This window comes from Symphalangus syndactylus, chromosome 18 (genome assembly GCF_028878055.3).
Source record: "Symphalangus syndactylus isolate Jambi chromosome 18, NHGRI_mSymSyn1-v2.1_pri, whole genome shotgun sequence".
NCBI lineage: Eukaryota > Metazoa > Chordata > Mammalia > Primates > Hylobatidae > Symphalangus > Symphalangus syndactylus.
The window spans coordinates 58,731,076-58,758,989 of NC_072440.2; the positions used below are offsets into that span (position 1 = coordinate 58,731,076).

At 39.3% G+C, this 27,914-nt stretch overlaps 1 protein-coding gene across 5 annotated transcripts in view; it reads left to right on the forward strand.

Moving 5' to 3' along the window:
- Nucleotides 1–27,914, forward strand: part of TTC28 (tetratricopeptide repeat domain 28) — a 755,749-nt gene that overhangs the window by 225,979 nt on the left and 501,856 nt on the right. For 2 of the 5 annotated variants that reach the window (XM_055252445.2, XM_055252446.2), the window contains exon 1: nt 16,092–21,075. The exons of the other annotated variants lie outside the window; for them this stretch is intronic. In XM_055252445.2, coding sequence (XP_055108420.1) covers nt 21,049–21,075 — 27 coding nt within the window. In that variant the 5' untranslated portion in view covers nt 16,092–21,048. Of the gene's footprint in view, nt 1–16,091; nt 21,076–27,914 lie in introns of those variants that run through there. 5 annotated transcript variants of the gene reach the window in all.

Genomic DNA, 27,914 nt, shown 5'->3' on the forward strand with positions numbered 1-27,914 from the left:
TCTGGTTTTTTGTCCTTGTGATAGTTTGCTGAGAATGATGGTTTCTAGCTTCATCCATGTCCCTACAAAGGACATGAACTCATCCTTTTTTATGGCTGCATAGTATTCCATGGTGTATATGTGCCACATTTTCTTAATCCAGTCTATCATTGTTGGACATTTGGTTGGTTCCAAGTCTTTGCTATTGTGAATAGTGCCACAATAAACACATGTGTGCATGTGTCTTTATAGTAGCATGATTTATAATCCTTTGGGTGTATACCCAGTAACGGAATGGCTGGGTCAAATGGTATTTCTAGTTCTAGATCCCTGAGGAATCACCACACTGTCTTCCACAATGGTTGAACTAGTTTACAGTCCCACCAACGGAAAAAACTACTTTAAAATTCATATGGAACCAAAAAAGAGCCCGCATTGCCAAGTCAATCCTAAGCCAAAAGAACAAAGCTGGAGGCATCACGCTACCATTGCAATTTCTTAATGTGAGATAGTAAGTTCCAGCTCTGTTTCTTTCAATGTCTTTCAGCATCCACATCAAGTGCCATGGCCAAAAGCCTCCTTCTGTGGAATCCCCTTGTCTTCTGGCAGTCCTCTTGGGTAGGATACCAGGAAGATGTCTCAAGCCATCTGTGGTGTCTAAGTTTTGGAAATTTGCCTATCTTTGCTGTATCAAATTATGGGCATTTAAGCTATTATACTGTTGTCCCTCTTTCTGCCAGTTCTCTCAAGTTATAATGGCAGATCAAATATTCATTGCCTAACCTAGTAGTTCTCAAAGCCTGGTCTCTGGACTGGAATGTTAGTATCACCTGGAAATTTGTTAGACATGTAAAATTTTTGGGCCCAGTGGGACCTAATGATCTGTGTTCTAATAAGCTATCTAGGTGATTCTGTTGCATGCTAAAATTTGAGAACAGCTGGTCTGATAATCCAAATGGGGAATGAGATGCCAATCTTGTCTTACTACAGGTATTCTCAATTTTTATTACTAATTTTCTTGGAAGCCCCTAGTCCCACTTTGACTTGAGGTAAGGAAAGCCATAGAACTTCCTAAGTAACTTCTTGAAATTTCTTAGGTTGTGGTTGTTGTCATTATTATTATTGTACAGGTTGGAAAGGTGGGGATGGGGAAAGCAGCAACAGGATGAAAGTTATTTGCTTACATTCTGGGTAACAATCCCCAAATCTTAATGAACAAAGGTTTAGTTCTCACTCACATTACTTATTCACATTGACTATAGGTCAGGTGTAGGCCTGTTCCACAACTTCTTTCTTTTAGGACCTAGACTGGGCTCACCCTTATCTGAGAGATCCCAGCCTCATGACAGAGAGAAAAGAAGCATGATGGAACCACATTATGGCTCTTAAAATTCTGTTCAGATGTGGCATATAACACTTGTACTCACATTCTGTTGGCTAAAGCTAGTCATATGGCCAAGCTTGACATCACTGGAGCAGGAAGTATACTCACCTCAAAGGGAGGAATTCTATTAAAATGGGCTAGATACAGAGAAGCAGTGAATATTTTGAACAAATAATATGAGCTATCACAGTCACATAATAAATTGTAGCTATTATTGTTAAAATATAGTTGCTAACTTAAAAAGATAATAGGAGAGGAAATTCTAACAAATACGAAACAATCAGAGAATAGCTAGTACCAGACTATATATACTAAAATGGGTTTAGAGAAGAGAAGATTCTGAGACAAGCTGGTTGGTGAATGATGGGTGTAATTGGGATGGAAGGACCTGAGAAGGGAAGGAATTCCAGAATAGAGCAGCAGATTAAGTCATGACCTGGGTGGGGGTTAGCATGACTGGTGGGAAAGACAGAGAAGAGAGCACAATGTATGGAGTAAGGTGGCCTTGTTTTGAAGTCAAGGAGGACAGGATTGGTGAGAGAGGATAGGTCCAGATCATGGAGGAACAAAAAACTTAGGAAGGCCTAGCACAGTGGCTCATGCCTGTAATCCCAGCACTTTGGGAGGCCAAGGTGGGCAGATTACTTGAGGTCAGGAGTTCGAGACCAGCCTGGCCAACATGGTGAAACTTCGCCTCTATTAAGAATTAGCCAGGCCTGGTGGTAGGTGCCCGTAATCCCAGCTACTTGGGAGACTGAGGCAGGAGAATTGCATGAACCCAGGAGGCAGATGCTGCAGTGAGCCAAGATCGCACCACTGTACTCCAGCCTGGGCGGCAGAGTGAGACTTCGTCTCAAAAAAAAAAAAAAAAAAAAAAAAAGACGAAAGAATTGTGGGTTTGATATTGTATGTGGTAGGGTGTTATGTTGATCAGTTTTTAAGGATAGTCTACAAGACCATACAGTCTAATGGAAAGAGAGAGCTAGATTGAGAAGTATAATGGTATTTCTGTCACTTATTAGGTATTTATTTTTGGGTAAGTCAATAGTCATTCATTCAACAAGTATTTAGTATTACTATGTACCATTGCACATACTGGGAATATAAAGATGAAACAATAGACATTCTGCCTTTAACAAAGTTTTAGAAAAATAGAAGGTAACTATATAGAAAATGAAATAATGACCATAAGCAAGAAGGCCACAATGAGGAACAAGCATGGGCATATGCCAGATATTTTTTCGGAGGCAGACCATAGATAAACAGATCCTACTAGTGGGTCAATTAAGTTATTGTATTTTGTAGATTATACAGCTATTTAAAATCATAGGAGGCCAGGTGTGGTGGCTTATGCCTTGAATCTCAGCATTTTGATAAGCCAAGGTCGGAGGAGAGTATGAGCCCAGGAATTTGAGACCAGCCTGGGCAACATGGCAAAACCCGTCTCTACAAAAAAACTTACAAATTAATCAGGTGTGGTGATGCACACCTGTGGTCCCAGCCACTCAGGAGGCTGAGGCAGGAGTATTGCTTGAGCCCAGGAGGTCAAGGCTGTAGGGAGCCCTGTTTGCATCACTGCACTGCAGCCTGGGTGACAAAATGAGACCCCATCTCAATCTGCCTGCCTATCTATCTATCTATCTATCTATCTATCTATCTATCTATCTATCATCTATCTATCTATCATTAATAATCTATCCATCTATTATATGTATGTATGTACATACATACATATATACATACATATGAGATAGCTCCTGAGATGTCCTAGATATTCTTTTGGGCAGAAAAACAAGTTGCAGGTCTGTACATAAAGTATTATCTCATGTGAGTTGGAAAAAAATGTATACGCATAGAAAAGTTTAGCGAGTGTATGAAAAAGAGGAGTAGGACTGGTGGTGATGGGAAGAATGACTTTTAATTTTTATTTTATATCCTTCTATCTCCTTGCATTTTTACCACAATATACTTTAACTTTGTAATTACAAAACTAGTTAAACAAAACAAAGCATCCCACCACAATCAACCTTTACCCACGACTTTATCTCTGGACTCAAACATCCTGATATTAAAATCTTCATGTTAAGATACTTTGAGTCCGACCTGGCTTCTTTTGCTTATTCAACTTTTGTTCTGATAATCCTAGTTGTGTCTCCTAGATAAAACTAGATAGACAAATAGCTATTCTGTCGACTCTGAGTTTCACTTCTATTTTTTTTTCTGAAAATTTTATATTGTGGTAAAATACACGTAAAATAAAATTTACCATCTTAACTATTTTTAAGTGTATATGTATTTGTTTTTATTTAGCACTTTCTCAGTGAGTATGTTTCCCCGGCTCCCCATTCTCTCTCCGCAGACAACCAATATTTCCTAAAAGCACAACCTTGAAAATGATAGTTATAGCCAACCCTAGAGTGTTTGAGACCAGAGGACAGTCCAGAATAGGAGACAAGACACATACCAAAGATCAGAGCCAGATATTAGGTCAGCTGTCAAGGTGTTCTTGAAGGCAAGAGCCAGGCATTGACTCCGATTTCTGGATAGTCAGAGACAAGGAATAAAAAAAACTTGGGTAAGGACTCAGCCCAGAAGACTGAGGACAAAGGCAAGATAAATGCATCGTTAATGTGGATCGACGGTAGTAACAAGAAAGAAAGCAGACTGCTGATATATGCTTTCTGCGAAAATTAAAAACTGGTCTTGGGATGTGGGTGGCTTTGACCTGGAGGAGGGAAGTCGGTGGCACTTTGATTCTGTTTTGAAGGGCTGAAGACCAAGGCAGTTTCTGCCTGCTTCTATTCACCTTCCTCAGGCCTTCTTTTTCTTTATTTTTTCTTTCTTTATTTATTTATTTTTGAGACCAGGTCTCACTCTGGCACCCAGGCTGGAGTGCAGTTGTGCCATCTTGGCTCACAGTAACTTCTGCCTCTGGGGCTCAAGTGATCCTCCCACTTCAGCAGCCTGAGTATCTGGAACCACAGGTGTGCACCACCATGCTTGGGTAATTTTTGTATTTTGTTGGGTAGAGACTGGGTTTCACCATGTTTCCCAGGCTGGTCTCGAACTCCTGAGCTCAAGCGATCCACCTGCCTCAGCCTCCCAAAGTGCTGGGATTACAGACATGAGCCACTGTGCCTGGCCCAGGCTTTCTTTTAGAAAAAAAGGAGATTAGGATCTTTGGAGTAGGAATGAAAAACTCCCAAACCCAAACAATACCACCACTACCCCTCTATCAACAGACACACGCCCACACACCCACACACCCACCCCTGCAGCTAGGAGACATTTTGGGCTCTGGATGTTATGTTGAGTAATCTTTTATTGGGATGCATGATGCATTCATGATCTGATATAACTAGAGCACATTGGTATTGGTATTATTATTTTGGTAAAAAAATTTTTTATTTTTTTGAGATGGAGTCTCGCTCTGTCACCCAGGCTGGAGTGCAGTGGCGTGATCTCGGCTCACTGCAAGCTCTGCCTCCTGGGGTCAAGCCATTCTCCTGTCTCAGCCTCCCGAGTAGCTGGGACTACAGACGCCCGCCACCACGCCCAGCTAATTTTTTGTATTTTTAGTAGAGATGGGGTTTCACTGTGCTAGCCAGGATGGTCTCAATCTCCTGACCTCGTGATCCACCCGCCTTGGCCTCCCAAAGTGCTGGGATTATAGGCGTGAGCCACCAAGCCTGGCCTATTTTGGTAAATATTTTTATATTACCTTTCAGAAACCAATTTTAAAAAAGATTAGGCCTCATATTCAGGAAAATATCTTAGATGTTTTTGTCTTTACCACATTCTGATTTGTGTAAGAACTTCTATTTCAGGAGAGACTATCTAGGAAGTTATTGAAAAATAGGCTTAGATACACTTGGGATTTTTCAAATTGATCCATTTCAGAGTGGTTTGTAGATATAAATTTGAAATGAAGTACATACTATCTTCAAGGTAAAATATACTTTCTGAAGTTTTGAACTTCTGTTTGGAGGAATTTATTACTTTGTTGTTTTTTTTTTGTATCTCTAGAAATCCTCAGATGTTGCTCTCATATTCATTTAAATGTATTTTGTTATTATTTTGGATTGTACTCTAAGCTTTTTGAAGTCAAACTTTAAAACAGATTTTCATATCAAATTAAGGTAAAAACACAGCAAACATATTTTATACCTAGTAAATCCAAATAAGTTGACTGAGATTTTAGAAAAAATAAGAGTTCCATAAAATAAGCAGCATTTCCCTTAGTGTTCTAAGTTTGAAGATAAAATGGAAAAAAGATACACATTTATAATATGCAAAAATTACTTAAAAATAAATAAAAACCATGTATAATTTTAGATAATGAACACGGCGAAACTTCATTTAGAGTTATAAAAGGGTATTGAATAAATGGATATATATTCTGCCCGACTATTTTTGGACAATACTATGTCAATAAGAATATCAAATCACATTTTTCTTGGAAGTTGACATGATTAATTTGAAATTTATGTGGCAGAATGAATAGATAAAAATACGAAAGATTATTTTGAAAAAATAAAGCTAATGATAGAGGGGATTAATCCTACCACATAATAAAGGATAATTTTAAAAAACCAATAATTAAAACAGTATGATACTATTTGATTTGATTATTATGTGAGACTTTAAATTTCATATACATAAAAATAACTGTGATAAGCTGGAAATTGCTATAAACAACATGGGTTTGGGATTTTCAGATACAGTCTAGAAGCTGTGACTGTTACTTGTCGATGAGCTATGACCGTGCTTCAGAAAGCAGAGGTTTTCGTTTTAGGTTTCTTGTAGGTTGGAACTGATTTTAACACATAGGATAGTCATTATATTTTAAGATTAGACTTTAAAAATTTTACCTTTGAAATGGTGGTGCTAAAATTGTTGAGGATTATATGAAACAACCTTTGCACCTACTTTTTTGGCCTGGGTTGAGGGTATTGAGAAAAGGGTTGTGCACTGGTTGTTGATGTTTTTTAAACAGTTCATGGTCATAGCTGAGATATATTAGGTTAGTGTAATACATACTGTTATTAAGAAAAAGATTAGTTTCATCTTACTCGGCCTAATTAGCTTTGTTTCATTTCATTGGCTCAAATCTATCTAAACAAGACACTGTAAGAGCCGTGGTGTTCTGAATAGAGTGCTGTGAAATACTGACATATTTTATTTTGTCTTACAAATGAACTACAGACAATGATAATTATAGAAATGTATTCTATAGTCTTACTTATAATAAATTCATAGCATCAGTACATGCCCATAAATAAACCATTCAACTAAGACTGTTTTCTCAACTTTTTATGCTGACATTAGTTTGCTAGTTGTTTATTTTTGTTGTCTAGTATGGAGGACAAGTGGTAGCTCATGACACATATTTTAAAAATTTATGGGCTGGGTGCGGTGGCTCATGCCTGTAATCCCAGCACTTTGTGAGGCCGAGGCGGCTGGATCACGAGGTCAAGAGATTGAGACCATCCTGGCCAACATCGTGAAACCCCGTCTCTACTAAAAATACAAAAATTAGCTGGGTGTGGTGGCATGCGCCTATAATCCCAGCTACTCAGGAGGCTGAGGCAGGAGAATCGCTTGAATCCTGGGGGTGGAGGTTGCAGTGAGCCGAGATGGTGCCGCTGCACTCCAAACTGGAGTCAGAGTGAGACTTTGTCTCAAAGAAAAAAAAATTATGAGAGAAAAAGTTTTAAGTAGAGAGAATTATACATTAACCTTTTTTTTGGGAGGAATTGGGGAAAGCTGACCACATACACCCTTTTGAATGAAGACGGATAATAATTAAGGATAATATTTGTATATTTTAGTTACAATTCACTTTTTTTGTATTTTTACAAAACTGTGCAACCGTCACCATTATCTAATTCTAGAACATCTTCATCTCCCCCCAGAAGAAGCCCCTCATCCATTAACAGTCACTCCTCATCGCCCCCAACCCCCAGTAACCACTAATCTACTTTCTGTATTTATGGATTTGCCTATTCTGGACATTTTACGTAAATGGGATCGGATTATACATGGCCACATTCTTTTTTAGTGGCGGAATATCAGAATCCAAATCTAGAAATACCAGCATTTTTTTTTTTCTGAGGCAGAGTCTCCTACTGTCACCCAGGCTGGAGTGCAGTGGTGCAATCTTGGCTCACTGCAACCTCCACCTCCCAGGTTCAAGTGATTCTCCTGCCTTAGCCTCCTGAGTAGCTGGGATTACAGGTGCCCACCACCACACCCAGCTAATTTATTGTATTTTTAGTAGAGACAGGGTTTCACTCTGTTGATCATGCTGGTCTCCAACTCCTGACCTCGTGATCCCCCCACCTGAGCCTCCCAAAGTGCTGGGATTACAGGCATGACCCAGCATACCTGGTCCAGCATTCTTTACAAAGCAAATTTGAGCAAAAAGTTAGTTGTATCACTAGATTGAATTCCACATCTTAGAAAGTGGATGAGATGTAAGTGTAGATATGATAGCAAATTCATCAACCCAATGAAGGGAACATTTCAAGGAAATGCTTTTTTTTTTTTGGGAAAGAGTCTCACTTTGTCACCCAGGCTTGAGTGCAGTAGTGTAATCTTGGCTAACTGCAGCCTCTGCCTCCTGGGTTCAAGTGATTCTCCTGCCTCAGCCTCCCAAGTAGCTGGGATTACAGGCATGCATAGGCCACGCCTGGCCAATTTTTGTATTTTTAGGGAGATGGAATTTCACTATGTTGGCCAGGCTCGTCTTGAACTCCTGACCTCAGGTGATCCAGCCACCTCAGCGTCCCAAAGCACTGGGATTACAGGCATGAGCCACCACGCCCGGCCATGATGCTCTTTTGTTTAGAATCAGTAGTGTTGCAAGAGGGAGGACTGCTTAGGAGAAATGTTAATAAGAAAACCTTTTATTATATTAAATGAAGAAGGAAAATAATTAGAAATAACATCTGTACATTTTATTTAAATCTTTAACTCAATTTCAATAGTGTTTTGGAAACGTGATTTTTGTCATTTATGATATGTACCTAACCCCAGCTGCTAACATGGAAAATTATCTCTTGCACTGTGTTCTATACCCAGAACACTGCCAGTGATTGTGTTAGATGTTATAGGTGGTATGAATATTTTTGTGGGGGTTGGATCTTCTGAATTACCTCCCATGAAATTCAGTTAATAGTTTTCTTATATGTGCACTCAGAACTTAAATGGAAAATTCTTTATGCTCTTAATTTCTCTTGCTTAATGTGGTAATCAGAGTGTCCACTCTCTGACCCATTTATATACTTTTGAAATATGAAGAAAAAGCTTTCTCATGTTTTCATATGGGTGGCCAGATAGACAGCACTTTAAAAATTAGCATATGTATGTTTTGACTATCTCACTGAAGACTGCCTGTCAGTTTGGCAGCTCTGAGCTTGTTATTTCTGTGTCTTCTCTTTTTTCATTTTCATGTTTTGACAAATAAGATTGTACTTTTGACAAGTGATTTGTACTTCATCTAAAAATTTCAAAGTGTGTTAAATTTATTTGTTAAACTATCTAAAGATCATTTTATCTTCCCATCTCTGGATTATACAAGATTCTCATCAGTGTAAATGAAGACAGAAAGTGATACTATTGGAGTTCTTGCAGTAAAAGACATTATTGGGCAATGATTATTTCCAGAATAATTACTGCTTACTTTTCAGAAACATATTTCTTTCAGTTAAGTATCTTCTGACTTACTCCTGGGTGTAAAACTGTCTTAAAGGGAATGACCTCTTTTTGTATTACTTGGGAGAGTATATCTTTCAAGAATGACGGTATTTACAAGCATCCCTTGACAAGTGAATAAATGCCATGCTAAACATTTTATTGCAAAAGGAAATTCTATATATTTAGTTTTATCATATAACCAACACTATATTTATTTGTTTAATAAATATTTAATGAGTACCTAATATGCTGGGAAATGTTTTAAGGATTGGATAACAAATGCAGATAGCACTACATAGAGCTTATAAGCTATTGGATGCACAGAGGTTAAATGAGAAATAATGTAATTTCAAATTGTAACAAGTGGTTTGAAGAAGACAAACTAAAGTAATAGGGTACGTAATCATTTGAAGTGGGGGTCAGGTTAATTTTGGTCAGGGATAGCCTCTCTGGGAACTTGCTATTTGACAAGAAACTTGAATGTGGAAAAGGAAATACCTATCCCGCAGGAAGAATATTCCAGGTAGACATAACTGCAATTAACAAGGTCATAAAGGAAGCATAAGAAGGCAGGTATAGCTGCAGCACAGTTAAGGGAAGGTATGGTAAAAAAAAATGAGGGTGAAAAGTAGAGGCTAGATCATGTATGACCTTGTAGGCCATGTTAAAGCCTTTGGATTTTATATTTTGTGCAAAGGGAAACCTTAAGTGGGTCTTAAGCAGGGGGAAATGTACAACCCAATTTATAGAAAGATCATTCTGGCTACGCTAAGAGACTGCGTCACAAGAGGCAGAGCAGGAGATATGGTAGTAGACCAGATGATGTTGATGGCATCTGTTGCTAAAGAGAAAAGGTACAGGTGATGATAAAGTGGCAAGATTTGGATTAGATTTTGTCGGGAGAGAGCTGAGGACTTGTTAGTGGACTGGATGTTTAGGCCAGGAAAGGAGAGGAATCAAAGGGGACTATAAAGTTTTTGGCCTGAGCTGCTGGGTGAATAGAGATGCCATTAACTGAGATAAAATAAAATTGAAGAAGGACCAGATTTGTTGGCTGTGTAAGTCTGAGATGTGTGTTAGACATCTTAGAGGAGATGTTGGGTAGGCATTTACAAGTCTGGAGCTCAGTAGAGAAGTGGGTTTTTGAGGCATAAATACGGGAGTCATGAATTAAGAGATGGTAGTTAGCGGTTTGAGACTGGCTAAGATCTTTGAGGAATAATTATAGACAGAATAGAGGGCAGAAGACCTGTGGATATGTTAATGCAAGAAAAATTTGTGTTTTAATATAAACAAAATCAAATGTGTCTTGCTAGTCAGTCAGAGTTCTGAGTTACAAGTAACAGAAAGCAACTGTGACTGTTTTTGTTGAAAGGAGACTTTATTGAAAAGGTGTTGGGTGGCTCATAGAATCATTAAGGTGGCTGGCAAATCAGGTTTAGATAATGGGCAGAATCCAAGGGAAAACAGGTACCTGGATCTCATCCATAACTGTATACAGCAGCTGTTGTACCCTGGCTACCAGAACTTGAGCCATCACTGTTGGAGCTGGATATAGGATACCCCATGAGATCCTCTGGCACTGATGACCCTAGAAACTGGATGTTGCTGTGGCTACTTCCAGAGCAATTTCTCTCTGCCACTATTCCTCGTGTCACTTGCTTTACATTTAATGTTCTGGTAAAGAACTGGGGCTAGGTATTGTGTCCTCATCCTAACTCAAATGGTAGGGGAAAGTAATTATCTGAACTTTTTGGTTGCTGTCATGAGATATTCTTTATATTCCACCGTGACTCAGATAATCGGGAAGTTCCCCAAAACAGAGTATGGCAATTCTGATGCTAGGCATTTTAACAACTGTAAAAAGTACCTCCCTAACCACTCCCCACCCCATCCCATTCCCTCACAAAATGACTATGGTTATTCTCTCATGCCATGTCCATATTTCAGCTCTGTGAATATAATGCACTTGATTGCTTATGAATTCGTAACTGTAGAGTTAAGCAACAAGTCATTAGAGGGCCTCCAGATGCACTTCAAGAATATTTTATCCTTATTGACTTTCTTTTCGCATGATCTGTTTTCTCCTCAAGGATTAAGAAAAGACCCACTTTCCTTATGTCTCTTTCACCATAGCCAGAGAAATATAGCCTCTTTTTTTTTTTTTTTTTTTTTTTTGAGATGGAATCTCGCTCTGTTGCCCAGGCTGGAGTGCAGTGGCACAATCTCGGCTCACTGCAACCTCTGCCTCCCAGGTTCAAGCGATTCTCCTGCCTCAGTCTCCTGAGTAGCTGTGACTACAGGTGCATGCCACCATGCCCAGCTAATTTTTTTGTATTTTTAGTAGAGACAGGGTTTCACCATGTTAGCCAGGATGGTCTGGATCTCATGACCTTGTGATCTGCCCGCTTTGGCCTCCCAAAATGCTGGGATTACAGGCGTGAGCCACCATGCCTGGCCAGCCTCTTTTGGTTAAAAATACACAAGTCAATAAACCCCCACTTCAAGCATCTTTCTTTAATGAAATGTGCATATTTAAAACACACACACAAACACACACACATACACACAGTCACTACCACTGAATACTCAGGGTTTCTTTGGGAAAGTTAATAACTCCAAAGCTGTATATTCTGGCCCAAATATGTGACCACTGAATCTATTCCAGATAAGTTTTAATTAAGTATGACATACTGAAATTTCCCCCAATTAATTATATAATAGCAAAATTACACATGCACTATAGCTGTGGCTACCTGGTAGAGAAAAGATTGTAGCCAAAGGTATTACAATCCATTAACCTGATTTATATAAGAAAATTTATAACATAGTCATAGCATTGTTATGATGAAGACTAACTGCTTGCCAAAGAGATAACAAGTAAGTATGGTAAATCCTCAATTAACATTGTTTATAGGTTCATGGAAACTGTGACTTTTAGTGAACTAATGTATAATGAAATAAATTTCTTTTTCTCGTTAACATTATAAAAATGATGTTGAATAAAAGGCGTTATTTGAGGACCTGCTGTATGTTGTTCTCCTTAAAGTTGCAGTTCCAAAAACCTATCTATGACATTAAGTGAAGACTTACTGTACTTTCAGGCTAACACCTGTGTTCTTTCATAAGCATCACTGGAAAATGACTGAATGCTGGACATTTTCATTGAGTGCTGGATTTTGTTGTTTTCCTTCAAAGAGTGTTGCACTTTTTAAGGTTGGTTTGTAAGCTTTGTTAGAGTGAGTTAAAAGTACACTTTAGTCTGGGCTAGTTTACCCCTTCTGCGAAGACATGACTTTTCTGAGGTCTCTACTGAATGTCCCAGGTATTCAATGATATCCCGTCACTCTGTCTGGTTGACACTTGGAAGTCTTGCAGTCCTGATGAGCTCTGGCAGTTGTTCAGCTTATGGCTCCCACTTTGCCTTGTGGAGTTTCACCATATTTTGGCAACTTAGTGTTCAGCCAAAACTTAAGAGGACTCCTGTGCTGATTTCTGGAGCTCCATGTCTGTGTAGCCCCTTCCAATTCTGTACTCTGAATGTTGTAGCTACTTTATCCTCCTTAAACACTGATCTTTGTTTTCTCAACTCAGCAAGATCCTCATGCTCTGTTTGGGATCCCTTTCCTGCCCTGTAGTCTGGAAAGTGCCTCCAAGCAGAAAGCCAGAGTGATCATAGGGCTCATGTCATTCGTTTTGCTTGTCTTAAGGTTCATAGTACTGTGCTGCCTATTGTCTGAAACATTTGGAAAGCAGTGTTTTTCCTTTATTTTATCCAGTTTTTTAGTTATGTTAGGAGAGTAAGCCTAGTCCCAGTTGTTGTGTCGTAGACAGAAACAGAAGTCCCATTAGAAAAATGATTATACCACTGAAACACATGAGCATTATTTCTGGTACTTTGCAGCCCTTATAATTTGTAAAAAGTCCATGGTGTGATGATGAAAGAGGAAAAAAGTTCAGACTTAGCGTAGTAAAACAAGTAGAGTAACAATACTAAACATATAGGATTATCATATGTATGGGATATATTGTGTGTGTGCTTGTGTGTGGATAATTACATAAATAATTCAATCTCAAAAATCATAGGTAGGTGTTATTATTATCATCTCCATGTACAGAGTTAGAAATTGAATTACAGGAAAATGAAGTAACAAAAGAGCACACAGCTAGTAAGTGGTGGATCTAGGGTTTGAACCAGGCATTATTGGCCAAATAAAAATTGCTGCCTCAGGAAACTGGTTAAGTCTCGCATTCCATCTGAGCAGTGAAGTCGGTTGTGTTTAGAAGTATGGTATTGCTCAAGACTCAATTTTATGATCTCTCTTTTTCTCTCCTTTAAAATTCTTCTTGCTCCAGACTTCATCACTGGAAGAATTTTTTTAAACCTAAGGCTTTATATATATATATGTCATCATCATCATGTCAATGACCCCCCATCTCTTTATAGCTCTATCGATATCTATATCAATATCTACATCAATATATATCCTTAACTGTAGGTCATACCTCCACCTACTTAACTTCACATCCCTGTGCCTCTAAGTACCTTAGATCCTACAAGTCTTAAACAGAATTCAGTATCCAACATTTTTTTCTGTGATCTATACTTCAGTTAGTGGAGTGTCTCTTTTTCTAACTGGTGGTGAAACATTTGGGGATCACCTTTAAATCCTTCTTGGTTCCTTTCATGAAACAGGCTCTTAGGACCTGTTTGACTTGTGAAATGTCTCTCAGAAAGTCCTTTTTCTGTTTCTGCTGCCCTAATTCAAGGCCGCTTCATTCCTTATTGTTCTGTTGCAATAGAAACTTATTTGGCCTTCCTGTCTTTATTGTTTTCCTATTTTTTCTATCCTCCACAATACTTGCAGAATTATCAGCATAAAACTCAAATAGATTTGTCAATACCTTAATTAAAATCTTGTTCTGGCTCATCATTGTATTCTAAGTCAGAAGTTAAAAGCAAGGATTTGGATCTGACTGACTTGAATTTCCTTTCTTCTACTTTCTAGCCATGATACGTTGGGAATTTGCTTAATTCTTTAGCCTTAGCTTCCTCTCCTATAAAATGGGCATAATTGTAGTTCCTCTACATAAGAGTGTTAGGAAGATGTTATTTGAATGAAATAAAAAATGTTAAAATATTTCAATGCTTGGCACATACTCAGTAAATGATAGCTGTTACTGTACTGTTAAGAGAATAGCATTCACAGCCTTCCACAGGTCATTGCAGTTTGGCTTGCATTATAGATTTCAGATTTATTAGATGCTTGCTAATGTAGCTCACACTTTTATACCTCCATGATTTGGATCATGCTGTGTTCCCTGCTTGTTGAGAGAATACTGTGCCACCTCTCCTGAGAAACCGTTCTCAGTTACTATAGTCAGACCTAATTACTCTTTAGGGCTTCCTTAGACTTAATGAGAGAATATGCCACTAATTATTCCTGTTCTTCTAGCACTTAGCTTGGGCTAAAAGTTGGGCTCTTAAGAGTCAGATAAATAGCAAGATCAGTCAGTGTTAGCTGCTATTGTTATTATTATTTTTATTAGTTGTGTACATGTCTTCTCTTTTGACCTCCACCAGACTCCTGCCTCCTCAAGGGCAAAATCATCTGGTTCATTTTTGTTTTCTCACAGTGTCTACAACACTCCCTTGTACATAATGAGTACTCAGTAAATGTGTTGAATTTAAAGGGTGGAACTTCAGCCTGTCTGGAGCTGCCTGATAGTAGAAGGAAGTGAGATGGGTAAGGTCAGAGGTGATCTGCTTTGAATGTTGTGGAGTGATCTGTAGCAGTTTTCTGCTAGGGGAATGGGAGCATGGTTCTGCATCACCTGGGCTGTGTGGCAGAATTCTTCCTGCAACAAGTTACTTTAATTTCTTTTCTAGCAAAGTGAGGCCTTGAGATTCTCGGATTACCCAACTGTGTGAAATGTCACTAATGAGGCAACATTATTTTGGTGTCAAATACACTTCTACCTTTGTCCCTTTATTTTCCTAACACCTCCTTAGATACTTGAACATAATTTAGAGGTCTGTAGGAAAATTAATGTATTTTTCAAATATGTTAATTTTTGAACATATTTTGAATTGGTTCAAAATTTGAACAAATTTTTCAAATTTCTACTCCTAAAACACAATAAATAAGTATGAGGCTAACCTTTTCAGGCATTTACCCTTTGATCAATGTCAGATACATCACTCCTTAGGAAATCTTGAAGAAATTTACAGTGGAAAAAGTTGTGTTTTCTTCATTTTCTTTTTCTTGATTTTGTTCAGATTTGAATAGGCAAGTGGTTATTGAGTAAAATACTATTTTAATAGACTGTTCTTCAGTATTTGCATTTAGAGAAGTGATCTGCAAAGTGCTATGTTAAAAAATGAAGGAGACATAAAAATGCCTACAGACCTGGGAAAATGTGTAATTACTGTTTGATGTTGGATCTTTGAAACAATAATGTTAAATTTTAACATTCTGAACTATGCTGGCTTAGTAGCTCTATATAAATCATTCCTAATGAAAAAATATTGATACAATAGTAATTCTGTAAATATTTCAGGTGTAAATACAGGTTCAATTTGGATTAAGCGAAAGAAAGAAGAAAAAATAAGGTGATTTAAGATGGTGTGGGTATTTAAAGGCTTTAGGTAATAGTACTCTGTCGAGTGGTACCTATTAAACGAAAGCCAGACAGCAGGGAAAGAAGTGCTATACAGATCACAAATAAGCGACCCAAAGGAAATATACCTAAAAAATTGAAAACCAGTTTAAAGCCTTGTATCACTTTGAAGTTTTAGATTAATTATTTCTACAGAAACATAAATATATTTTCTCCCTTCTTGATACAGTTTACTGTTCTCAGATTCCGTATTCCCACCCCCAGTTTAAGTAACTTTTTATTAAGTCCAGCAACATCTGAGCCTAAGACTGAGACCTCAGTCTACAGACCATGTGTGGTATGCATATGGATTCACAGATGCGTTCAGAAAAACCACCCCAACAGATTAGGAACTACTGGGTCTCTTTTTTTTTTTTTTTTTTTTTTTTGAGAAGGAGTCTCGCTCTTTCGCCCAGGCCGGAGTGCAGTGGCGCTATCTCGGCTCACTGCAAGCTCCGCCCCCTGGGTTCACGCCATTCTCCTGCCTCAGCCTCCTGAGTAGCTGCGCTTACAGGCGCCCGCCACGGCGCCCGGCTAATTTTTTGTATTTTTAGTAGAGACGGGGTCTCACCGTGTTAGCCAAGATAGTCTCGATCTCCTGACCTCGTGATCCACCCGCCTGGGCCTTCCAAAGTGCTGGGATTACAGGCGTGAGCCACAGCACCCGGCCTTGGAACTACTGGGTCTCTTAATTTATGTATGAGAAACTGAAGCCTTGAGTGGTTTAAATCAGCAGTCACAAATTAGGACTTGCAGATGGAATTTAGCCCTATAGGCATGTTTTGTTTGGCCTGTTAGGATGCTTTAGAATTTTTGAGCAAACAGTTAAAAATTAGGAAATTTTTAGCTTCTCATGAAAATTTAGAGGATCTGATATTGCTGAACTGATATTTCTAAAGGACATCAATTGAGTTGCTTAGCAGTTGCCCCTTTTAACATGATTCATGTATCTTTAGGTTTACAAATCCTCACAATTCCCTTTTTTTTTTTTAACCTGTCTCTGTTTCACTTATTTATGTTACTTGCCTTCCCTTTCTGAAAACTTTTGTTATATAGCAAGTCAGAAGTAAAGAAAGTAGAAACATCTCTCTTAACTCTTAAAGCAATTGTAGGTTCCTAGCCCCATCACCCAGGCAGTGGTTTATAAGAAAGAGCCCTGGATTCTAGCTCTTCTGTTGACATTGACTGGCTCTGTGGCATTGCACAGGTTACCTTAGGTCCTCTGAACTTCAGTTTTGTTTTCTGTCAAGTGGTCATAATAAGCATTTTAATAAGGCACAGAGTTTTCAGAAAAAACAGTTATATAAAATCATAGTTAATATTTCTTATATATTAGATTGCTTAAAAATGCAGTTTCAACTCTACCCTTTTCCTACTGTTTATAGCTTCAATGCTCTGCATCCTACAGGATAAAGTCCAAATTTCTTTGCCTTATGTGTTAGTTTGTTTTTGCATTGCTATACAGGACTGTTTATTGCTGTAAATTACCTGAGACTAGATAATTTATAAAGAAAAGAGGTTTAATTGGCTTATGGTTCTGAAGGCTATACAGGAAGCATGGCACCAACATCTGCTTCTGGTGAGGGCCTCAGGAAGTTTACAGTCATGGCCCAAGGCAAAAGGGGAGATGGTGCATCACATGGCAAGAGCGGGAACAAGATTGGGGGTGGGGTGGGGTGCTACACTGTTTTAAACAACCAGATCTCAAGTGAACTCCGAGTGAGGACAGCACCAAACCATTCATGAGGGATCCAGCCCCATGACCTGAATCTCCCACCAGGCCCCACCTCCAACATTGGGATTATATTTCAACATGAGATTTGGAGGGGATAAACATTCAAACTATATTGCCTTACAGTCAGCGTTCCCAGCCATTTGATTCCAACATACCTTGCCAAAGTATCTTTATATGGAATGGAATGGAATTTATTCACTATTCATTCTCCATCCTCCCACCCCCACACCTCGTTCATTCTTTTGCCTTAAAAATATTGAGTGTTTGTTCCAGCATCTGTTCCAGGCACTGTTCTAGGCAGTAGGGATTACAAAGTTGAACAAGACAAAGTCCCTGCCTCTAACATTCCCATACTTTTATTTTAGATATTGGCTCGGTACTTTTATTTTGTATTTTGAACACATCTTAAGTATGTCTGCCTCCTTTGCCGACACTATTCTCTTCATTATCTTTTTTCTATTTCTTTTATTGTTTTATTCAACAAGTATTGATTGATTGCCTGCTGTGTGTCAGACACTGTTCACTGGGTGTTGGTATTATAACAGAGTCAAGTCCCTGCTCCCTTGGAATTTATGTTCTTGTGGTGTGAATGAACATTTTAGAAATACGTGTGTGTGTGTGTGTGTGTGTGTGTGTGTAGATATATGTGTCATCAGGGCTATGAAGGAAAATGTAACAGGGTAAGTAGGGTAGAAAGGAACAGCGTGAGAGTCATAGTGTGTATTATCTTAGGTGAGATTGTGAGAGACAGCCTTTCTATATGATATCTGAATAGACTCCTGAAGGGACTTAGGGAGGCAGCCAAGAGGGCATCTGGAGGAAGAGTAATCCAGGCAGAGAGCACAAGTGTATGGTTGGCATGTTCTGGGGACAGTGAGAGGGCAGTATGGCAGGTGCTAAGTAAGGGAATAGGAAAATGGTAAAAGGTGAGCTCAGAAAGGTGGAGGGGTCCAGATCTTGAAGGGCATTACAGTCCATGGTAAGAACCTTGGCTTTTGGCTCCAGACTAAGCTGTGTCTCCTCTGAATTTTTACTTCAAGTTTCTTCGTGAAATCTTCCTTGACCATCCCAGTTTTTGATGATTTATCCTTGGTAATTCCTGGAGAACCTGAAATTATTGACCACCTAATTCATTTGTTGCTCAACTGACTAAACAGTGAGTGCCTGGTTGTCTTCTTATAGGTTTTTGGTTCTGTCCTAACTTCTTTGTAACTTTCTCCAGCATAAGGACTTAGTCTTATACCTTTCTATCCTATGTGATGCTTTGTATCCAGTTGGTACTTAATGTGTGTTTGTGTTGTGAGGCTCTGGCTTCAGATGTCAGCAGTAGGAATTTGCGATGTCTAAGAAAAAAGAGAGGACTTGGTGATAGATTACACATAAGGAATGATGTTTAGGTTTTAGTTTGTGATCCTGGAATAATAATGGTGTTGTAGATAGAGAAAGGAAAGTTGGGAAGAGAAGCCGATTTTGGAGTAGACTGATGAATTTGGTTTAAAATTTATTGAGCTTTCTGTGCTAGTAGCATATCCAAGTAAAGTTGTCCAGAATGATTTTGATATGTCAAATATATACAAAGTATTGGAGTTACTTGTGACTGCCGCCTGCAGTTATGTAATCTTCTCAATAGCAGGGACAACATCTTACTCATATTTCTAGTACTTGGAACAGGGACTGGCAGCGAAATAATAGGTGCTTAAGTTAGTAGTACTTAGTAAGTTTTTTGAGATGAGAAGTTCGCATGTAGCTATGATGCATGTCCTAGAAAAGGCATAAGCTCTGGTAGGGTCATTGTGGGTCTGAATTCTAGCCCCACTATGCTCTACATGTGTGGTCTTGGTTGAGTAAATGAGCACTCTGAATCTCAGTGTCTGGAAAATGGAACTATAGGACCTTCCTTGCAGTGCTGTGAGATAATGAATGTAGGCATAGGTTCTAGCATAGACTAGGGGCTCAATAAATAGTACCTGTTCATTCAGCTAAAATTGTTAATATTATTATTATAAAGATAATGCCTTCTATTGAATTTCAGATTCTCAGGCTTGGAAAAGAACTCAAAAGCAGTCCCTTTGAGTTAACTAATTGTTTTGGGTGTTTTAATGACTTACTTATACTGATATAGTTAGTGATCAATCTGCATATAATCTCCCACATTAGCCACTCCTGGGAATGCATACAGAAGTCTGAGGGTAATAAGTTAAACATTGTTGGAACATTGGTACATCAGTTACTATTATTATGCATATCAGTTGGTATTCTAGTAGTTTACCTGTTATATTCCCAGCTATCAAAACAGCTTTATGGTGGTTTAGGAGTTGATAGACATGTTGGATGATAAATAATAGAATTATATAATATTTTTATATTTGTAGATGTGTCTCCTTAAATAGGATGGAGTAATTTCACAGAAGATGAATGAAACTCAATCCCCATAGAAATATTTTTTATAGTAATGAAATTAGTGCTAAATTTAGAGAAGGAAATGGAATCTATTAAAGTTCATTGGGGGTAAAATTCTTGATTAAAATATTTTATTCTGTCAGATACTTCAAATCTTTTTTCTTCAAATCAGAAATTAAGATTTTGGCCTAGAGTACTTTCCTTTTCCTTTTTTTTTCTCTAGATATAACTGCCTTACAAGTCTAAGTATGTCTTTTAAAATGATTTCCTAACCACGTAGGTGTTTTTGGCTTTGATTCCTTAGGAGGCGTTGGGTGCCTCTGAAACTGCATGCTTTACTTTTTGTGTTGGAGCAGATGTCGTGGCACTAAGACCCAGAAACCGTTTGCTCTGTGTGGCTGGAGCTGGGCTGGCTGTGCTCGCACTGAAGGGAAGGAAGTCATTAGTGCAGACTGAGCTGTGGAGTTGGGTTCTTGCAGGATTTCCTTCCAGCCTTTCCCCACTAAGGTTCTTGGGAATTAAAAAAAAAAAAAAAAATCTAAACACACAAACCAAGTTTTCCTATTTACAGTGTTCAGGGAAGGTAGGCATTTCGAGAAGGGCAGATCCTTTTCCCAAGTTATCCAAGAAGGAAGCGAAAACAGCGTAAAGAAGCTCTGATTACAGATCTTTGGAATTTTCTTTGCTAAATTTTACAAACGAGAAATACACCCAGAATTGTGGGAATTGCTCCAGGCTGCGCGTGAGGGTTTGATTGCTTGTCTAATCTTTTTTGAGAAGAGGAGAATTCATCAAAAGGGGTTTGGATGGCAGAAGCCCGGCTGGGATTCTGTAGCAGCTCGCGTTCTCAGTCTCTTCTCTGAGGGAGGGTCTCTGCAGCCAGCTTGGAGACCCCCTGCTGCAGGCTCCTTTTGCAGGCGCCGGCTGGGAAAATGCCCTGCTCTGGCAGGAGTACGCCGGTGGCTGCTGGGACTTCCTAGCCTGGTGGGAAGTGTGTTCGTGGTTTGGGGATACTTTTCATTGAACTGAAGGCGAAAAGACTGGACTCTCCTGGGGCTTTTCCCTTCGCAGTGAATATGGGAAAGAATTAGGGGGTGGGAGGGAGGCAGCATGACTTGCAGTCGTCGCTGCCCTGCATCTGCCCCCAGCCCCCAGCCAACATCTTGATGTTCCACGTATCGGCTTTACAAATATGATGAAATGGCAGCCCCGGAAGAAGGTAAGTGTCCTGGAGAGGGAACGGGGCCCCAAAGCCCGACCCGGGGAAGGGTGACACGGGGCGGTTGCCTTCAGGTCTCTTCACCCCTTCCGTAGTTTGCTGGGCCAGCTGGTCCAAACAGCCCTGGTCTGTTTGGGACTTGCATCAGTCCCTTGGGGACGAGTTACCAAATCTGGTCTGCATGCACTGCCCTCTAAGTTTTTCCTTCGTGATATGCCTGGACCCCCAGGGGTGACAGCTCGGAAACACCCGTTTGCTTTAGAAGTCCTGTGCAGACAGCGACATGATTAGCTTTGCAGGAGCCAGCCAAGACCTACTAGGTGTTGCCCCATGGCGGGGCGTGGGGCGGGAGTGGATTTGAGGCTGCACCCCTGACATAGGCCCCGCAGGTGGTGTTATAACACCTATTTCCCCAAGGGGTTAAAAGGCTCTGAGCCGCTGGCAGCCGTTTCCCCAGGGCCCCGCTGGGGGGCGAGCAGCCCCAGCACACCAGCCCAGCAGCTGGTTCCGGGGCGGCGGGCCGAGGGGCCTCCTGCCTGAGCGCCTGGGGCTGGCCATAGCCGGGCCTTCAGCCTGCGGGGCTCCTGAGGCCTCGTGGGCCCGTGCGATTGCCTGCGCTGGCCATTGTGCACGGGCGTGTGTCTGTGCGTGTCAGCGTGCACCAGCGTGTGTGAATCGATCATGGGGAAAAGGGGGAGGGGGCACTTTGCTTTTTGCGAGATTATTTCCTAATATGGCTCCTTTGTTGAGAACTCAAGAAAAAAAAATCCAGCGGTTCTATCAAAATAAATTGCTATTGGTCCCAGAAATAACGTTTCTAAATGTGGGACTGGTCCCTACCCTAGGACGTCGAGGGAGAAAGACAGCTTTCTTCAAGTTGTTGGCCGCTGTACATTTGGCCAGGGCTCCTTTTTGTTAACTTGTCTGACTGCCCCTAACTGTTAGGTGAACCTGGTTGTTCACTGCATAACAGGACTTCTTTTTTTTTTTTTGAACTTCAAATACCTCATTTGGCCGTGGTTTTTATTGACATTCTTCTGAAGGAAAACAGAGCAAACTGAATGTGCTGTGGTCCTCCCCAGCCTTGACCTGTCTCTGTTAGCAGCTGCCTGGTTTTTACTTGAACTAGCTAAACTGACTCTTTTCTTTGGGGCATGATGTGTGAAACCGTGTTTTATATCAGAACTGAAATAGAAATTATGTGTGAGGTGCATGAGAAGATATTGTGCATTTGTTTTATTGCTAGAGAATCTAACAAACCCTGCCTCAGCATAGCCTGGTGAATTGAAAGGTTTTCTTTGATATCTAATTGATGGGATTTTGTCCTCTGACCCTGTGTCTTTTCTACTTCATCCTGAAGTCAAGAATCTCTCATATATTATAATAGTTCTCATCATAGAGCTTCTTTCAGTGAGATTGATTCCATTCACTTTGGTTGAGAGACCCATATATTCCCCACCCCCACCTCCAACCCCAATACAGAATGAGGAAAACTCATAGAAGAAACCATATAATTAAGCAATTTAAACAGATGCTGCGTATTCCTAAAGTCCCCCATTTCTTCTATGTTTGTAATTGCATGTTTATGAGTACTTTTAAGATGTCTGCAAACTCTACATTCATAAACGTCTGCTTTTTCTATTTTACCCAATATGCAGTAACTCATGTGGTTATGTCTGTGGAAACCCCTCTGGGTACTGGTATTGCTTGAACCACGGAAGTATTATTCTTGGCAGTCAGGTGGATTTCTGGACTCTGAAAGATTCTGTTTCAAGTGTTAGGATTCACTCTGCAGTATTTACTCACTCTGTGATGCTTAAATTGCTATACCAGAAGGTTGTATTTATTCACTGTATTCATAATCTCATATCATCATGTTGTAAAGATCCAGATACAATTCTTCAGAGTTCATAGAAGATTAAAAAATAAGCTGAGCCATCAAATACCATATGCTTATTTGGTGGTAGCTTGACAACAATTCTTGTTTCTTCTACATTGGAAATAGGAGCTCCCTTGGAAGAGATTAGATATCCAACTCTGGTAGGCCACCAGTAAGTCTTTACAAAGATTAGGTTTATTTTCTTACTCTTGCCAGAATACTCACATGTTCAGATCATTGCCATGGTTTCTGGCTCGGTCTGCTAACACATTTGTAGTGGTACAGTCACATGCCATGTGTTTTACCAAACGGTTTCATAAAAACCATTTACCCTACAGATGAAAAGTGATACTGCATTGATGTGATCTTAACAAAGCTAGGAAGATCATCCAAAGAGTGCTGCCCCAAGCAGCATTTGTGGTAGCTTGCTATCATGGTGTCCTATCAGTCACTACTAGTTTTGGCTTTTCTAAATCCTAGGCTCACTGTAAGAGAGTGATTATAGGTTCTAGATTTCTTTGTTTCTAACCGAGCATGCAGCTGGGGTATATGATTGAATGGGAGCTCTCTCCTCTCTTTTCTCTGCTTACTTGCTGGATTAATCTAAATACTAAAACAAGCTCTGTAAAGGTGTGAGTCTGTAATATTCAGTTACGGTTTGCAACCTTTCCACAAAGAAACTGTCAGAACAAAATTAATCATGTTCTACCCCCAGTGTCAGTGAGGACCTTAGGTCCCAGTCTTCTAGAGCACAATAGGTCTCCCACCAAGAGCCATGTAATCGCCCTAAAAAGCAAGATTCACAAGTATATACTTATGTGTCCAAATTCATTCAATTGTATAAATTACATGTGTACAGCTGGCTGGGCGTGATGGCTCACGCCTGTAATCCCAGCACTTTGGGAGGCCGAGGCGAGCGGATCACCTGAGGTCAGGAGTTCGAGACCAGCCTGGCCATCATGGTGAAACCCCGTCTCTACTAAACATACAAAAAATTAGCCAGGCATAGTGATGGCGCCTGTAATCCCAGCTACTCAGGAGGCTGAGACAGGAGAATTGCTTGAATCTGGGAGGCGGAGGCTGCAGCCTGGGCAACAAGAACGAAACTCTGTCTTAAAAAAAAAAGTGTACAGCTTTTTCTATGTCAATCATACCACAAAAAAGTGGTTTAAAATAAAAAAGCAAGATTCTGAGCAGTTAACCCAATCTTGTCGTGGTAAGAATGGTATTTAATATACAAATAAACAGCTATAACTTTAAAAGCACTTGTTCTATGCTAGTCATCTTTAATTGCTCTATATGTATTCATTTAATTCTTATCCAATGAGGTGGTAGGTGTTATAATTTACATTTTACAGATAAGCAAACTGAGGTTTAGAGGGGTGAAGTGACTTACCCAGTCACATAGTATGGTAGAGTCACAGCTAGGATTGGACCAGGCCTTATTTACTTCAAAACATGTGTTATTTACCATTATACTTGGGAATTTTTCTGACCAGGGATTTTTATCCAAGAAAGATAAAGCTGAGATGATCCCAATAAATGAAAGTTAGCCACAGCTTTGCTCCATCACTTCTAGATACTAGCACCAAGGTGCTCTTCTTCCCATTCCCCTTTCCTCTTGAGAAAAAAAAACATAATGATTTTACCCACCTCTGAATTCTTGGAGCATTTAGAGTCTGTACCTCTGTAAGTGGATTGTCTTTTATTGGTTATAATCTTTTGGTCTCCTTGTGCATATATCTCTATTTGTGTATATCTTGCCTCCTCATTACACTTAAAATTCCTTGAGTTCAGGAACCATATTTTACAACTCTTTTTTTGGTGCCAAGGATAATATAGTTACTCAATATATACTTATTTGATATAAAAGTAAATCAGAACTATTTTTAAAACCTATACTTTTAGGCTTTCTTATATTTCAGTTGATTCATGGATGCAGACTGTAGTGGATTGTTAAAGAAAACCAGAATATTTTGTCACTCATTTCTAATCTTTTGTAGACAATAGTAGGGAGGGGGAAATCAAACTCTCAGCAAAATCTCAGTGAAAGTCATGGTTAAAACATAGTACCAGGCTCTGTCAACCAGGTACCCCATCCAGTGTCATGATTCTTTTATTCATATAACCTTATTGGCCTGGAAAAATATACTTTCCCATTTTTACCTTTAGTCAAGAGACTATATCATGCATCACATTATTTTTATCTTATATTTGCAGAAATGATAGTAATTAAAATGCTCATCTCATAGGAACATGTTTGTTTATAATTCTGAAGCTATTTCTGCTCTTTAAAATCCAAGGATTAGTATCAGATAACACTGTGTAAATAAGACTGCAGTCAAAACCTTCAGGAAAGCTGCTGCTGATTGGATTTTTTCATTGCTTATCTAATGTTATTTTACTGTTCACACATAATAAAAGACCATTAATAGGAATATGTCGACATAAGCTACATTAATTATGTCACTTGAGAGTCATATGATATATTTATCTTGTTATACTTGTCACATTAATAAAATGTGAATCTGGCTTCTCAAATGATTTCTTTGATGGAGTTCCATTTAAAAGCCTTGTTTGGAAGCTCATTTGTGAGGATTATGTCCTGTAGATTTGTGTCTTAGAATAGCATATTACTTTTAAAAAAGAATGTATTTCAAGTCCCTACGCTTTCTCTATGATGGAGTAGTTTGTTTCTGTATTATAAGGCTAAGTCTTAAATTTTAATATGCCTATACTAAATTACTTAGTTACTTGCCAGAATGCTGTGCTAGTTGGTATTATTATATTATTCATTTTGGGCCACAGTTTATTTAATAGTATAAAATCAGACTTTAAAAATAAGTATTGTGGACAAAAGTAGTTATACAGAGAAGTCTTAGAAATTTCATAATAGTAGTCTTTCTTCAAATCCATTCTATACGCCATTCCCAGATCAGTGCAACCAAGAGACCCAGGTTTTGGTTCTGGCGGATCTCTTGACTCTTGGCCTTGGGGGAGTCACTTAATCTTTCACATTTGACTCCCCACTGTTATAGCTAGTGCCTCATTATTATCACTTGCTGGATTTATTGCAAATGTCATCCTAATGAATTTTCTTTTTCTGGCCTCTTTTTTCCCCCTCTAATCCTTCTAAGTAATTATTTAAAAAAACACACGTCTAGCCTAGGGAACATGGCAAAACCTCATCTCTACCAAAAAAACAAAAATTAGCCAGGTGTACTGGTGCACACCTATAGTCTCAGCTGTGTGGGAGGCTGAGGTGGGAGAACTGATTGAACCCAGTAGGTTGAGGCTGTAGTGACTTGTGATAGTGCTGTTACACTCCAGCCTGAGTGACAGAGCAATACTCTGTATCAAACAAAACAAAAAAACTCCCAAACAAAAAAAATGCACATCTGTTCATATTACTTACCTCCTTAAAGCCCTACCCTGTTTCTTCCTTGTCTAGTAAATGTTCTCCAAAGTGAGATAAGCATAAACTGGGCTGGGGTGAGAGGGGATGGTTGCAGGAAAATGACCGGATATGGGAAAATCTGAGAACTTATGTTTTTATGTATTTTTATATTCTAAAAGAATAAGAGCTGGGTGCAGTGGCTCATGTCTGTAATCTCAGCACTTTGGGAGGCTGAGGCGGGTGGATAACTTGAGGCTAGGAGTTTGAGACCAGCCTGACCAACATATTGAAACCCTGTCTGTACTAAAAATACAAAAATTAGCCAGGAAGAGTGGTGCACGCTTGTTATCCCAGCAACTCAGCTGGCTGAGGCACGAGAATCGCTTGAACCCAGGAGGCAGAGGTTGCAGTGAGCTGAGGTCATGCTACTGCACTCCAGCCTAGGTGACAGAGCGAGACTCTGTCTCAAAAAAAAAAAAAAAAATTAAAAGAATAAGAAATAAAATAAGCTTTACTGATCTTCTGATATGATTTGTCACTTGAGCTTTCATTTGCTGAAAGGTCAAAGGGATTCTTAGTGGTGCCCACTCACTGTTGAAGTCATTTGTTCACTTTCAGTGTGTTGTGGTGTATTGTAGTTTACGTCATAAAATATCCACTTAAACAATTAATTTTATTCAAAAGAAGAAGATGAAAGGGAAGACTGTAGTATAGGTTGTAGCATGATAGAAAGGATGGACTCTGAAGCTAGACTGCCTGGGCTTGAATTCTAGTCCAGCCTCTCAGCAGCTGTGTAGCCAAGTTACCTAACTTCTCTGTACTTCAGAGATCTCAGCTATTTAATGTGAATGGCACCTAGCTCTTAGTGTGACTCTGTGGTTATAATGTAAAATGCTTATAAGAGTTCCTTGCATATAAAAAGTACTTAATATGTTTTTCCTCATAGTATGATAATACTCTGTAGTCTAGCTGGACATGGCTCACTAAGTTTCTTTTCCCTTTCTAGAGGGCCTTCTCCTCATGTTCTTCTTAACCTGCCTTCCTTTTGTTACTGGTTATACTTTAAGAACTAACTCAGCCTTCTCCTTCTTAGTGAATCCTTCTGTAAGCAGTTCTTCTATTGCCAGGCATAGATGGCCATACCCTCCTTTGACTATATTTTTATAGGCCACAGTTGTAGCCCTGTACTGAAGCTGTCAGTATGTCTGTCTCTATCAGTTTAAAGTTTTGAGGGCATAGGCACAGAGGAGGAGCTGAATGAATGAATGTATAAATGATGAATATATTTATGGGATGAGATGCACAGTGATCTTCAGTCAGTTGGCAAGATCTTCTGACTGGCCAGTTATTAGAAATGCTAAGCTTGCAAATTTATCCATTTATCAACCTCTCAGAAATGCAATATTGAATATAAGTGAGGGTGACTTATTCATTAGTAATGAGGGTGACTCATTAAAGGGATAATCTTAACTATGCACCTATTAAAATTAAAGTCCAGTTATGAGGTGGTGGTTGTGTAATATTGTGCATGTACTAAACGCCACTGAATTTAATACTTTAAAT